General features: G+C 39.0%; 1 protein-coding gene across 2 annotated transcripts in view; it reads right to left on the reverse strand.

Moving 5' to 3' along the window:
* ADAMTS19 (ADAM metallopeptidase with thrombospondin type 1 motif 19) overlaps positions 1 to 16,300 on the reverse strand; it is a 406,770-nt gene that overhangs the window by 300,368 nt on the left and 90,102 nt on the right. For both annotated transcript variants that reach the window (XM_075600164.1, XM_075600173.1), the window contains exons 4-5: positions 4,257 to 4,429; positions 2,084 to 2,167 (exon numbers count right to left, since the gene is read on the reverse strand). In XM_075600164.1, coding sequence (XP_075456279.1) covers positions 2,084 to 2,167; positions 4,257 to 4,429 — 257 coding nt within the window. The remainder of the gene's footprint in view (positions 1 to 2,083; positions 2,168 to 4,256; positions 4,430 to 16,300) is intronic.

A 16,300-nucleotide genomic window follows, 5' to 3' on the forward strand; every position in this document is an offset into this window, starting at 1 on the left:
GCAACCCTCGGACGATACCTATCAATACTTTACGACAACCCCGTCTGAACTCTGACATCCTAGTCTCCTTCAGGGGCTCCGGGCCCGTAGCAATTAGACACCTTCTCCAGACGACCTATGTGCCAGTCCGCAGAGTGACTTAGAACAGAACATATAGCTTATTTTCCCAACCAAAACATCCTTTAGGGCAGTGCAGGCTGCAGCTCTTGGTAAATGAAAATCCCCTTGACAGCACACCTGTCCCCCTCTCTTCCTTTAGCACTGGAACTGAAAGTGTACTTGCTTTCTATGGTTTATTCTGCTGATGAGAATGCAATCTCAGCAGTGCCTCCATTTGTAACACCTTTACCCCCACCCTCTGTGAGATTTGGCTGTTACTAGTGTCTTTCATGCAATGTGTGCATACCTGTGAGGTAACATGAGGGCTGAGTGCCCCACGATGATGTGGGGAGAGTCAGGACAGGTTTACAGATTACCTTACTCATTGGCAGGGCCTACAGTCAGCGAGGATCCTATAGTAGTAGGATGGTCCATGCTGACACCTTTCCATATGCTAAGACAGTGATTCACACGTGCATATGGTTCAATGGTGTTTATTGCATTGGTCATATCTTACAGCAGTCCCATTCCTTCCTTTGTTTCCCTTCAGGAACACTTGCAAGGCTTGATGCCTTCCATTCTTTATGGTGCTCCTCCTGCATTCCCTTATGGGACACAGGGCAGCTGTTGTTCACTCCACAGGGGGGGGGGGGAAGAGACACACCCACTTTTAGAGAGTACCACTTTATATACCCTGGGATTGGGCTTGTAACCCTGCCCCATAACAGGGCAGGTCTGATACTGACAAGTGGCACATCTGCACAACTGACACAGCCAGTACACTCCCCCAGACTGACACTCTCAGTCTGTTGCTAGGCCCGCCCCTGGATAGAGTAAGTGTATCCAAGGCTGCAAAAGCAAAAAGGGCCTACATGAGGAATTAACCCCTCCAGTGCCTGACCCTAGCACTGTTAGGGCCCAGAGGAAGAGGCAGCGGCCAGAGGCTATGCTACATATAAATAATGTTAAACCATAAACACTATTGTAGCTTGTCTCCGGTTGTGTGACCTAGAGCCACATGTGACATATCTCATATAGAAGGAGGACTCAGCCCCCCAACTCAGCAGCAGGTGCTAGTCTGAAGAATTTAAGAGGCACACATTATCCATTTAAAAAGTCGTTAATATTGTATGAAGGAGGGTTTTGAAAAAAGAAATAAGTGTTGGTTCATGAGTGTGTAACTGCCAATGGTACTAATTGCAGTGATCACAGAAAGTCAACCACAAGCTGCATGCCAACGCAGATTCTCTAAAAATACAAGGAATTATAATAAGATAACTAAATCTCCACAGTACAGTACATCTAAAAGCAAACAAATAACTAAATCTCCACAGTACTGTGTCAGTGAAGCAAAATGTTTTGCTTTCACTGACTGAAGCCTTGACTGATACAAACCTTCTATCATATTCTGCTTCTGTACAAATGTGAAAATGTACTGTAAATGACAAATTGCTTCATTATTTTGCTCCCATTGATGCTAGTTGCAAGAAAGTTGTTCATTACATATGGCGCAGATTGAGAGGTAGGGAGGCTTACTCTGACCTGAATTTTTGGGGATATAAAGAATTCGCGCTCAAAGATCCAGAATTTGTAAATATCAACAGATAACTCCTCTGAGGCACACTCCCTAAATCACAAGCTGGAACACAGAGAAAATGGTGGAGCAAAGTACCTTTACAAATTGACGCAGACGCAGGATGAAAGTGCCTCTCTGGACCCCAGTATTTCTCAAAACCAGAAGGTGGAGATGAGAATTTGGCAAGTGATCTGATTACTAAGAAGAAACTCTTTTTAAATGATTTGGTCTGAATACAATGCAAAAAAACATATTTGTTTAATATTTAACAATAACGTTAACATTTTAATACTGCAAATAAAAACCCACGAAAACAGAAATCTTCAGGGAAAAAAACTTTGAGACCTTCTATACTTATTGCCTCAGCATAACAATAGCATAAAAAGAAATTACTTAATGATAACTTACTGGTGTTTCATGAAGCAGAACCAGTTTTGTAACCCGAAGGTTCATTTGCACTCCGAGACTTTTGTGCTGGAAAAGGTTATAAACCTGAAAAGAAGAAAAAGTAATTTTTTCTGTTACATTACTTTAGTTTAAAAAAATAATCAAAACAGAAAAATAGCATACAAACAGCACTACACACGAAACAGTGACCTAATTAAATGATGACGATACCAAACAATTGATTAATAACCTTAGTGTCTTAAGGTGAAAACAATGGTTGCAGCCTGAAAAACCTAGGGCTTTCTCAGAACCCCAAAAACAGTCACTGTGTGTAGATGGTTCTCTTGGGCGCAGTGGTTCAGTCCAGAAATTATATGTAAAGAAGAGAAGAAACAGAGGGGAACGCAAATAGTGTAATAAATTCAAACAATTGGAATTCTTCTTGTACAGTAGTTCTATAATGGTTGAATTCACAATTTACTCCTTTTGAGGTTTAAGCTCATATCATGGGTCTTTATATCCTGCCAGCTGTCTATTAGGTCGATCCTTTAACCTCTCCAGGTCTAGATTTCAATGTATGTGGTTATTAATGAGCATATACGGAATTATGATTATCTCTCTGAAGAGAATATTTCACAGGTGAGCCCACAGTTGAGGATAAAAATGATTACTTTATTGAAAAAACATGAATAAAACAAAAAATGTAAAACAGGAACAAAAATAGAGAAACATACAAAAAAGACATGGTTGGTAACAGGTTAAGGACTTAATAAACCATTATCAGCCTTATACCCGAGCATACCTGGGCAGGAACACAGTCCACAGCTGACAACCAGCTGAAATGCTGAAACCTGCTGTCAGCGTCTCTACATTTCAGTGTGAGTGCATGTCTCCAGACTGTCTCTGAGTGATGACATCACCAGCACCACCAGGTGAGTTTAGTCCTGTCCCACTCCTGCTTCTACTACCTCTACTACCTGACTTGTCACACCCTATGCATTTCGTAACCCGCGGGTTACTTCCTCAGGGTCAAAGTTTACTCATTTCTCCTACTGCTTCTCTTTATATAGGTGAGCAATTTTTTTACCCCTGATTGTCCAGTTACTCCATATAAGTACTGATGAACAAACACCTGGATATACAATTATCCTGATATCAACCTGATGCCTAAATATTCCAATTATTTGAATTTATTACACTATTTGTATTCTCCTCTATTTCTTCTCTTTTTTTACATATAACCTTTTGACTGACCAACTGCGCCCAAGAGAACCATCTACACACAATAAAAGAATTAAGATGAAACAAAGGCAGCCTTTATGCTTATTTTGCTTTTCTGTGTACTGTGCACAAATAATATAATTTACGGGAAAACAATAAGTTAAATGACAATAATATTTAACAGGTAACAATATTTGGATTAACAGGTGTGATGCTAGCATGTATGAAATAATACAATATTATTTTAAACATCTCAGTATACAGTATTGCAATTAATGTTGATTTTGCTTTTACTGTACAGTGCCAGACTTTGCTACCCTCAATGAAATCTTCAGATACATATAGACTAGCCAAAATGTTGCTTTTGCTGAGTAAAAAAGCAAATCTGCACTAAGAAAAAATGCTAAAACGTAGAAATGGGGCCCTCACATACTGCCCTTAGGATGTGCCATGCACATCATTTAGGGCACTCAAGAGGTTTAAGAACAATGGAAAAATAACACAAATCACAATAAAGTTGCTTTTCACAAGGCCCTTCAATCCCTGTGTTCCCCTATTACGCTTGTGCATAGGAAAAATGGCTCTGGCATTTACAAGCTCAGTGATGAAACTCTGGTCCTGGACCCAAGATAATCTGGCTGTAGCCTTGTAATTATCTCATGCTTAGCAAACTACTTAATACAGCATGCTACACATGTTGGTTCCTTCCTCAAAAGGGAGAAAATGGCAAGTGGCATATGTATGGGTGTGCTTGAATAAAAATCTTGATATCTGCAGTTAAAATGTAGATCTATGTTTGCCACACAAAATGTATACATGTAGTAAGCATTTCCATGCTTTGTTCTGCAACCAATCAGAGCCAGCAACTGACAATTGGAGTGTAAAAGCCGATATGTGCATTACACATGAAATTATTAGAGGGAGATTTCATTACATTCAGTGTTAGACCGGATAGTCATTGAAATTTAGTTACCATATTTAGGATGGTGAGAATGAATTTTCTAGTTGCCTCTGACCCATGATAGGACACCATAGCAGGATCAGCAACCACCACCGTCTCTATGTTGTACTCCTGCGCTTGTTTGTAAGAATATCTTTTTCCTCTACCAGTTTCAGCTGCTTTGTGATTTTTGGTTTTCCTTTTATCTGTAAAACAAAAAAAAGTTATATTTTTACTCATTTGCTTAGAAAAAAGTTTACCCAAGAATTTCTTCAAGTTTTAATCAAATGTTTACAAGTCACGTTCCACACTGAGTAGAATGTGAGGTGTGATGGGTTTTCTTTCATGTTAGAGATGCAATCCAATTCACTAAAAATCAAGATGATAATTCAAAAAAATAAATGCAGGTTTGAATTATATATCTTTTTTATATCATGTTTTACATTGAAGTAGTAGCCAAGAAAAGAAACTTATAAAGCATTTTATGTGGTTTTACAATTCCTCAAACCATTATCAGACTGTAGATGAATATTCTGGCAAATGATATGCAATGAGCACCGTCAGTCACATTGTTCCATTCATTTTGATACTTCAATAGAGTTTTTAGCCTGTTTTATCAAGGAGATCACTGGGACCTATTATTTAAAGGGCCCTGTAAAATCTCCAAAAAACACATTTCATGTGATAAAAATAGAGAGTTTTCATCATATTATTTAAGAATGATCTATGCAATTATCTATTACAACAAAACACATCTCATTTGTATGCACTACACCTCCATATATCTCACCTGTGATCTCTCATTTCACCCCTACTCATTTCTTACGCTCAATCCAAAATTGTCTCATCTTTGCACCTTTTACCTGTACAGCCCTTTCCCGTCTTAGACCTTTTTGACTAATCTCTCCTACCAATGGAACGCTCTACCACTAAATATTCGCCAAGCCCCTTCACTTCCACATTCAAAGCACAGCTGAAAATCCACCTCTTAAAAGAAACATCTCATTAAACATTCTATGCCACTGCTACAAACTCCAGATGCACCTTCCCAACCCTGACTGGACTTCTAACAGTGCACTTTTACTCCTAATGTGTCTTTAAGCCTCCCAACATAACACTTAGATTGCAAGATCTTTCGGGCAGTGTCTCTTTTCTTTAGAAACACGACTGTAATGGCTGCGGAGCCAGAGGATTAATGCTGCAGAGAGTCCGATAAAGAAGCATGGACCCCCATAGCGCGGACGCTGCACACTGACTCTGCAGCCACTGCTTTATGCTTTTTTAGCCACGGCTCTGGAGACAATAAGTCCTGTTACATCTATACATGCACGTTATTTGACGCAATACTGTATATGTTTCGCCCAGTCATGCAAGATTGTGTTGGTCAGGATGAGATTCAAATAGTTTAAATAGTTGCATATATATTACATATTTTTGCATGTATTATTCATATTTCTAAATTACTCTTCTTTGAAAACATCTCATCACAAGTTGAGTAGTAAGTAGTCTTTCTCCTCAAAAACCTAATCAAATACTTTCTGGGCAAGCTATCGGCCTATCTGAACAAGCTCCTCACCCCCATCACATATAGCACATATCCTCTGATATCTGACTCCAAACAATTATTCACGGTCCCAAGGTTCACCAAGTACCCGTCCGCTCCTCCTTCTCTTACCGTTCACCTCACACCTGGAACAATCTACCGGAAACTCTCACAGCCGCCACCAGTCTAAGCTCTTTTAAAACTAAACCTGTCTCACATTTTAATCTGGTCTGTTACTGTGTCATACTGTATGCCTAAAAGATTAAAATATGTTACACTGTTCATGCAATGTCTTTATACATAATGTATAATCCTGTTCATTTAATGTAACCATGTATTTGTAACCATGTATTTTTAATCATAACTCAGTGCCCAGGACATACTTGAAAATGAGAGGTAACTCAATGTATACTTTCTGGTAAAACATTTTATAAATAAAGAAATAATCTTGCATGTCTAGGCAACATTTTTCAAGCAAAATGAAATCTTATATCATGTAAAAAACTAATTTTGCAAGAGTTTTTTTATTTACATATAACATCTTCATAAAGCAAACGTTATATGCAAAAGAAGAACTCTTGTCATCGATTGCATGAAGAAAGGATTCAAACAGCTGAAACAGTCGCAACCTTAAATGCCTTTTTCACACGGTTTTGTCATACGATAAAAGCCTAAGGAATATGGTGAGGGGCTTCCATGTGGCAACACCATTTTTGGTATTAAAAAGCCACATACTGTAGGTTCCAGTGTGCTAATTTACATGTCATTTCTCTACCAAATCCTCACCTGCAGTTGATTAACTCTACAGCATGTGAAAGCGGAGTAAAGCAGGTATTTAGCACCTTAGGAAAACTCCTAAATGAACCTATCAGTTCCCTTTTTGTGTATTTTCAGAAGTGGGCTTTTGTCACTTTTATACCATCTGGATGTAGTTTATGTGTTAGTAATATTTTCACATTATGAAAAATAGAAACAAAGCTTTTTTTATTGAAGTTTTTTTGGTAGCATGAGTTTGCCGGATTGGCGCTATCACAGCTTTAAGAATAAGAGCCAATATCTGAGTAGAACAACCCTCAGCAATCTCATTCAATATCTCAGAAAGTAATCCCCTTACTTTCTGACTACAATAATATGATTTTCTACAGTCACATACCCCAAACAATCTCAACTGGTGCTAGAATAAACTACAGATCCCCGTACAATTGATCTATTAACATTCACTAGAATAGAGATTAAAGCAGCAATGCCTCCCAGAAACCTATGACTTTTGTTTTTTATTAACATGTTTAGTGTTAAATCATGGTTTACTTAATCTCTAGCTTCTTAGGTTGCAAAGGTAACCTTTAGACTACACTGAGCTCTGGGAAGAGCTCCATTTTAACCTAATAATTTAAACACTAATATCTCCTGAATGTAGCATTATATTTAAAAAAATAAAAAAAGCATTGGGAAAGGACAAGGCAGATCTCTGTATGTAAGAGCATTAAAAAAAAAAAAGACATAAAAAGTGGTGATCTGTTCAGACTGCTACTGTACTATAACCCCTTCAGTGCTGGTGGGTCCTGCCACCTCTGGCAGCACATCAATGATCTCAATGTCATTCCAGAGGTTAGAGTGCTAATCACCATCTACAGATGTAGTAAGACTTGTTGTCCTCAATACCGCGATTTACACTGTCCCGGTGTGGCTGCAGTTAGGTTATAGCTCTCACGGCCCCAAGAAAAGCAAGCAGCCAAGGAGGATTAAATCTGTGGGGTACATGCTTCTGAATATTGGAATATAGAGTATTTAAGTGAGATGGGCACATTTTTTTGCCGATTGGTCGGTCTCTTTCAGTGTCAGAATTCCTCGGATCAGTCTAAAAAAGTGAAATCCGCAAAAAAAATTCTATCACTGACAATTGGCACAGCGTATTAATAATCCGAACCTGAAAACTGAATCTGAAATCCGAATCCAAAAAACGGAGGCATATATGCCTCGAGGTGCAGCCTCGAGCTGAAGCCGTTGTGTTACAGGGTTTAGCTGTGGGTTGGTCAAGCTGTTGCTGCTGTAGTACTATATCTTAAAAATGTATACATTATTTACTTAATAAAACTTGTAGATGAACCATTAACCTGTGACAGATTGGAGTTTCAGCTAAGTGGGCCCTGGGGCCATGGATCTCCTGGACATGTTTCTGTTAGCAGGTTATTGATATTACTCCGGAATAATCACAAGAATAATTATTAATATTCAAGAACATTTCCTACTGTCAATTATTTGCAAAGACAGGGATAAAGGGGTCCTCATCGAGTTTCTATCATTTTCTCTCTGCGTTGCACCTAGTGTGCCAATGCGCTGCAGGACAACAACAGCAGCCGGACCTGTCACATTATAGCACTATAGATTCTAAAAATTACGCAAATAAATAACATAAAAATGTCTAATAGTAATAATAGCAGTTTTAGTGGTTTGAATAAACATTTGGAAAGTTGACATAGAGGGCTAGAAGAGGTGGACGTAGTTTTGGTCGAAGTCCTTGTGGTGTTTGGTGGGGGTGGTGACGAATTTGATAAAGTTAAATCAGTTAAAGGTGGTGCTGTTGGTGGTGATTCTACTATTAGTACTCACAGTCACAGCAAGTATAAGCAGAAGGACAATAATGACACGGTCACTGAATCACAATCTCACTGCTGAAGGCCCTCTTCCCCTTGCATCTCTAGTTATAATGAACATCCAGTTAAGAAAAGATATAAAAAAGAATTAGATGTTCAAGTCAGGCTGCTATGGTCTTTGCTAGTACGTCTGAAACAAAAATGGATAATGTGTTTAAGCATAATATTGAGAACGTTAATAAAACAGTCAGTTATAAGGAAATGACAGGCCCACCACAACCACCTACACCAGCTTCTGCTGTGCCTGTTACTGCTGCCAACAACAAGCCCACCATTATTAAGTCCTTTGCATATGGCATATCCTTCTTGTCAAAGTAAAAAAAAAACGTATTACAACCAAACAAGCTCTGAGATTGCTATTACTAGACTATGAAGAGCTGTTAAAACAGTCAGATGTTGAAGAGAGAATCACAAATTCAATCACAGGGACTTGAGGACTTGGCAGGGGGTGGAATTGATCAATCTGTTCAAACATCACTTGTTTATGAATGAGGATTCTGGTGATGATGACGAGGATGTCACTGATGCTGTTAAAGACTGTGATTGGTGGCATTGGTGGTGGTGGTGTCTGGGGCAATGCTAAATATGATAATGTTTCAAATAAAAGTGATGAAACTGTGATAATAAAAATAACAACGACAACCCTGTATATTCCTTGATTAATAAACAGAAGCAAACTTCATCATCATCAACATCACATACATTGATGTTTCATTCCTCCTCATCAGCACAACAACAACAACACACACTGTTACAAAGACTACTACCATTGACCAATTGTGGTTGTGATGATGATGTTGAACCCCAGGGCCAACACCACCACCCACACCACAACATAGACAACCACGATTACATTCACAAGTTCGTCTAGAAACACCAGTTTTGTCTCCCATTACCTATACATTCAATACAACAACATTGTGTGGTGTCATTTTTAACTTTCAAAGGATTTGGTTACAGCTACATGTTGCTTATGTAGAACAGTTTGGAAAATGGGTAGGCCGGGTGTCCATCTTGGCACCTCTGCTTTAAAAGCTCACATGACCCACCACCACCAGAAAAAGTGGCAGGCAAACTTAGATAGCCAGTATAAGGCTGTTCAGGGTGGATGCTATGGCCGCAAGCTTCTGTGCGCGCCTCCGCCACGTGCTCCTGTGATCTGTGACTTAACTGCAGGAATTGGGTCGTACATTAAGTACATCGGTAAAAGAGCCAGGATCCGCAGCATAAACCTGACTGCGACTCACAGGGTGGGATCAGAAATCAGGCTCTCAGTAGTTTGGTTCAAATAATATCAATTGAGGAGAACCTCCAGTGATGATCATGGTGTTACAGGTCACCCGAGTCCCTAAATCTCTTGTCTGGCTCTCTCATGTGATGTTACCCTGAAGATGACACTTCCCCTCCCTGACTGAGACTGAGATAAGTGAAGCTGCTGATGGATGAGATGAGTATTGTTTTGAATGGTGAGCTGAGTGACTAATCAAATGCCAATGTCCATGGTGGCATACTGTAGATACTCCTGACACTAAATCAGCTTACTGTGTCCACTCCAATCCAGTAGAGTTACTGATTCGACAGTTAATAAATAACACTATCACTCGCAGTGGCACCATCTTCAGTGGCTTCTTGTGTTTCTCCATAATGCCAGCATCACTACCAGCTCTACTGGTCTGTCATCGCTCATTATATCAAGTGGCTTATATTGTCAACTATTTCATTGTTGAATAAACCTATTCAAAGTCCAGGAATAGGGGCTCTTAGCCCATGAGTCAAAGCATGCCCCGGGTATGGCACGGGACTAAGACAAGATAGACGTGGGCATAATTAGTTCTACTACACCAGAGCACAAACATGTGCTGCATATTTTCTTCCATTACCCTCCTCATGACTGGGTCCTCCCCTCACCCGAGTACTCAGTGGCTCCCGACTCAAAAAGCAGAGGTCTGTCCTACTACAAGCTTTTGCCAATGGCCACCTATGACGTTTCTGCTCCTGATATTAGCCAAGCTGGAGCCAGGAATCAGTTTTTGAAGCAAGGGGAGGCCACAATTAATATTGTGGCATTGTTACGAGCAATGGTGCACGCCCGTGTCAGTGAAGCGAATACCCTTGGCCACGTAGAGTGAACTGGGACTGTTTTGAGTCAATTTACCTTCCTATGTGCTTATGGACAGTAAACCCCAATTTGTATTATTTTTCTTTTAACATCCTTTAGCTCACAGTCCATGATTTAGTGCATTTGATAATCAGTGCAGATAATTTGATTACAGTGCATTTGATAAGCAATTAGTCATCAGTTTCTTATATTCTTTCTGTGTGTGGTTCTCTTTTTTTTTTGTTCCTTACAAAATAGTAGGATTCTATTAATAATACTTAAACCGTCATAGAACAATCGACTTCATGAACCGCCAATGATGTGACATCTAGGTTGTCAAACTTTACAATTAGTTGTTACTTGCATAGTTGTTGACAGACACCTGGCATGACTTTACATAGACAGGAATAGGATTCCGTCTAATTTGAGCATGCGGTCAGAGAGAGAACAAGAGAGATTAAGATGATCAAAATCCGATGTACTGTAAACCTTTAGAATTGATTAATCTGATGTCAGAATCCAACATAATAGAAGAAGGAACAGAGGGCACAACGGATTTTGCAAATTCAAACTCATTTATTGAGCCAACACTAGTGTTGCAAAATCCGTTGTGCCCTCTGTTCCTTCTTCTATGTACCCAGGACTGACTGCAGGCTTTCGTTCTAACATTGGAGCACCGGTAATTGTATCATTTTTCTTTTTTGAGGTGTGCAGCATTCCTCTCTATTATCTGGAGAATCCAACATAATAACATGATTTTGGATTTGGAGTCTATGCCTTATTATTGGAGACCGAGAGTGGGTTTCTATCAGGGGCTCAGGGCCACCTTTATCTGTAGCAGTATTCAATCTGTGTTATACACCAACAGTGACTTTGTCTGTATACTGACTGACAGAAACTGAGTGATTACGTTCCCCAATGCCCAGCAAACAAAGTTACAGAGAGAGAGAGAGACCAAAAAAGTGCTTAAAAATCTAATGTAATCCTAATTCCATCCTTCATAAGCCTTATCATGAATCTCATGTAAGACTTCAGCATGCTGTGATTTCAATAAACTACAAAAAGAAATGTCTGTCCTCCGCAAAAACAATTGGACGGTGAGTGGTCATTAGTTTACAGCTGACAGACGGTTAAAACAATTATTTTTTGTAATTAATTAGACAGTCTTCAAATAGTGTTTTTTTTCATGATTTACAATTTAACAATGGTTGGACTTTTGTTTTTTTCTTATTCTTTGATTTTCAACATAATTCTTCTTCAATGATTAATAGTACCACTACAGTGTGTTTGTTGTAATAAATGAATAACTAGGTAGTACTAGTAAGTTGTAACTACTACTGTACTAGTAGTTTTTTTGTTTTCAAATATGTCTATGATAGATTCATTAAATAATATCTCATTTGACAGATTGCATATTAATTTTAATTATTAAAGACCGTTAATACAACCTTGCAATACAAAAAACAGGATTAAAATGTAATATGTAATGACGAGTCATTATTATTAATTATGTCTATGATTGATTATGAAGGAAAGTAAATCCAATTTGGCATCATGCATATGAATTGGAAACAAATACTAACAGTGACTAGCAATCAAGAAAGTGATTACTTTAATGTAATAATTAATAAGTTATTAACTGTCTATTATTAGATTGTAAGCTCTGTGGGGCAGGGACTCCCTTTCCTATTGTTACTTTCATGCCTGAAGCGATTATTTCCACTGTGTTATATTATTGTGTATTACTGCTGTGAAGCACTTTATACCTGGATGTTGCTATATAAATAATGATTTTTATAAGAATATGAGAAACCTCGCTCAAAGCCTAGAGGTGAGGTTGCGTGCCGCCTGGGAATGAACAGAATAAAACTGAAAGTGTGTACTGAGGGGAGTACACAGAGAGTCCCAAGTAGTGGCGCACTGCAGACCAAGATCATGTTATAACATGGTCAAAATTTACAGCTAAATGTGTACAGTTAAAATAATTTTATTGACAACAATTTTTTATTTTTTATTTTTGTTAGAATTAAAATATATATACCTCCTTGTTCAAAAGGACAGGGTATATACAAATACTCCTAAATGGGATTTATGTTTGTTTCAAATAGTGGAGGTACAGATATCGTTCCTGGTATTAGTCTTTCATATATAGGGCCTCATGCAGTAAGCGTTGATAAGGGAAATATGGCCATGTTATAGCCAAAATTGGGTTTGAGATTCAGTAAGCGCCGATAAGTGCTTCATATCGCCAGGTTTCGGAGCCGATAATTTGGTTATGGCCAGTCGCCTGCCGATAAGCCTGTTTTCGACACTGATCGCCACTTTTTTAAATCGGCTGGATTCAACAAAAAAAAACAGCTTATCGGGGCTGATCGGCACTACGAAATTGAGATGTTATGGCCGATTTCTCCCGCCAACTAAAGTTGGCATTTTGGACGGGAGAACGATCGCTAAGGCTGCCGGAACGGCACTTAGAAAAAAAAAATCTTCTGTACATCAATGGAAGTCAATGGAGCGGGGACGTATAACAGTATAGTACTGTTTACGTTTCATTGCTCACAATACAAGGGGGATTTGCATTACAGTGTGGGGGCATTCCCTGCATTGTGTCACAGCTGATGTGTCTTATTTGCATAACATTCGACTTTTACATGTTTTCAGCATTTGCGGGTCACATTACTCATCATGTGATGATGTGGCAAGGGAAAATACTATACTACACTCTTAAAGGAGAACCTCACATCATATCACACATTTTACTCAACTCAGCGACAATTATTTACATGATGTTACACATTTCACACATGTCACACATACACAGTATATTCATCTTCCTTTACATTACACAATGCTTGTAATGTGACACGCATCTTTAAACGTTCATGTACATCTGTCTTCTCATGTTTACATATACTTTTGGGTCCTCCCTATTTTCATGACGTCACTTATTGGACGCTCAATCACATTGCATGTTTACATTGTAACCGTTGCATTACAAGCACTTCAACCTAACTTATACACACATGTACAGTAATTCATCATTGGGACACCTTGTAAACTCATTCTATACCAACTATCCTCCTTACACAAATGCATGCATATGCACACGACTATTCATTGTTGCCAACATGTCACAATAACATGGATAATTACACATGTTACACAAAACTTTTCCCACGTCAATCTCAGCCTTTTTGTCTCATTACATGACTGACTCTTGCGTTCACAAGTGTTACATGCATTGCACATGCAACTATTTATTTGCAAGCAATCTTTGTACAAAGCTTCACGTCACATCATTGCCAAATATCATCATTCCCTGCAGAATACACACAACAAATACTTAGAACAACAAGTGCACACAGCTTGCCACAGAAGTACTTTATTATGTTAATGTAACACCTTGCATTTTACTATGTCACCTGACATCATCACATACCTATTTAAAGGACGCACATTACCTGCTCATTCACAGCTACTCATTTCAAAATGTTGCGAATGTTTAGGAGACGCAGGAACATTCTTTTCTATGACATGCTTGCTGATCAAGAGAATGATATAGGGCAAGGTAGGGACACACCGAGGGACAGTGACAGTGACACGGATACGACAGGGACAGGGAGAGGGACAGGCCGAGGGACAGGTAGAGGGACAGGAGATCAGAGGAGAAGACAGAGGAGACAACTTGTGCCTCGTCCGCGTCTGTACAGGGAGAGAACCCTGTTAGATGGGATGAGTGAGGAGGAGATTGTAAGTCGCTATCGTTTGAGTTCAGCAGCAATCTTAGCTCTTTATCAGGAGATAAGGGGGGATTTAGATTTTTTCACAGCCAGAGGTCGTGCAGTCCCTGGGCTTGTTAAAATGCTGTGCTCATTACATTATCTTGCTTCCGCGTCATACCAGACAACTGTGGGCATAGTGGGCGGGGTCTCGCAATCTACATTCTCGCGGGCCTTGACCCAGTTTCTCTATGCACTCAATAGACGCGCTAGGAATTATATTCATTTTCCTACAGAGGCGACAGAGTGGCTGGAAGTCAGGACTGGCTTTTATAATATAGCAGGGATACCATCTGTGCTGGGTGCAATCGATTGCACACATGTTGCTTTGATTGCACCTAGTCAGAGTGAGCATGTGTACCGCAATCGGAAGCACTACCATTCACTCAATGTACAGGTGGTATGTGATGCCACGATGAGGATAATGCATGTGGTACCCAAGTTCCCTGGTTCCAGTCACGATTCCTCTATCCTGAGGAACTCTTCAGTCTTCCATGCGTTCGAAGAGGGACATTTTGAACCTGGTTGGCTGCTGGGTGAGTACATATTTACATGTTCTAACACAAAACACATGTTGATTTAGGAATGTTGGCATTGTACAATTTGATCACTAATGTCAGCTTATGTGTGCTCCATTCATTATAGGTGACTCAGGATACGGAATTAGGCCGTGGCTCTTGACTCCGGTGCTAAACCCTCAAACTGAAGCAGAGGACAGGTACAATGCAGCCCATATATCTACAAGATCTGTTATAGAGAGGACTTTTGGCCTACTCAAGACCAGGTTTAGGTGTCTGGACAGAACTGGTGGGGCTCTTCTATACAAGCCTCAAAAAGTGTCTGATATTATCCTTGCCTGTTGCATTTTGCACAATGTTGCACTCAGGCACAATGTACAGTCAGACCTAGCTGAGGCTTTGGTAGACGAGCATCCCACCCATGTAGCTGCTGAAAATGAACAAACAGCCAGTGGTGGCCAGACACGACAGAATCTCATCAATTCATTTTTTTCTTGTAAGTACAAACTCATATGTTCCTAGTACTACTTTTATAGTTTAATTATGTTATATTAACAATAATGTTTCTTTATATAACCTTCTGTTAGGACACAGATGAATATGGGTTGCACACCTTTCTTTTCTCTGCTGTGTGCACAAAGGGATGTGGCACCGGTATGTTATTGTTGCACAGGTTATATAATCCCTCTTCAATTGTACTTTAGTTGTGTGTATGTGAATACAACTTGGGTAACAAAGCAATAATATTTTAGCATTGTGTTATTCCTTATGCTAAGACAAAACACATATTATGCCCATAATCATTCATGCTTCTAGTATGCTTACATACAATGTTATTGGTGCAGTGTAACATGTACATCCATATGATGTGTACACCAGGCTGATTTACATTTTGAATGTCATGAAATATACATGGTGTTGTACATTTAACACCAAATACACACTTTGCTGTGTTGTTTACGGTACTGAAGATGGCATGTAAATGTTTGCAATTTATATATTGTTCCTTTGCATTATAGGTATATCTCCAGTATGACTGATCATGGTATGTATATTTGCTGACATCTCTCATAAGATGTGGCTACCTCAATCTTCCTATAATTATTGGAACTAAAAACCCAACATATTGGTTTAAACACAAATGTTACATATATGTACTTTCTGTATCATGTATATGCATTTAGCTACTCTTGAGCTTTCATGTGCATTGTATTACAAAATGATTACTCACATTTCATCACATTTTATGTATGTTTCCTTATAATTTCCATTAATGTAATATAGAGGTGGTTGGAGAAAAGGGGATAACTGTACTTATTTGTTTACTTACGGGAGCACATTCATCACTAGCATAGACACACTTTTTAAGACAACTGTTTGTGTCTCTATCAATTGGTGTAGGATCCATGTATAACACCGACAAATGATAACACCAGCTTTATTATGGTAGCTTATATCATCATATTGACTATACTATGTATTTCT

This window comes from Ascaphus truei, chromosome 1 (genome assembly GCF_040206685.1).
Source record: "Ascaphus truei isolate aAscTru1 chromosome 1, aAscTru1.hap1, whole genome shotgun sequence".
In the NCBI taxonomy this organism is placed as follows: domain Eukaryota; kingdom Metazoa; phylum Chordata; class Amphibia; order Anura; family Ascaphidae; genus Ascaphus; species Ascaphus truei.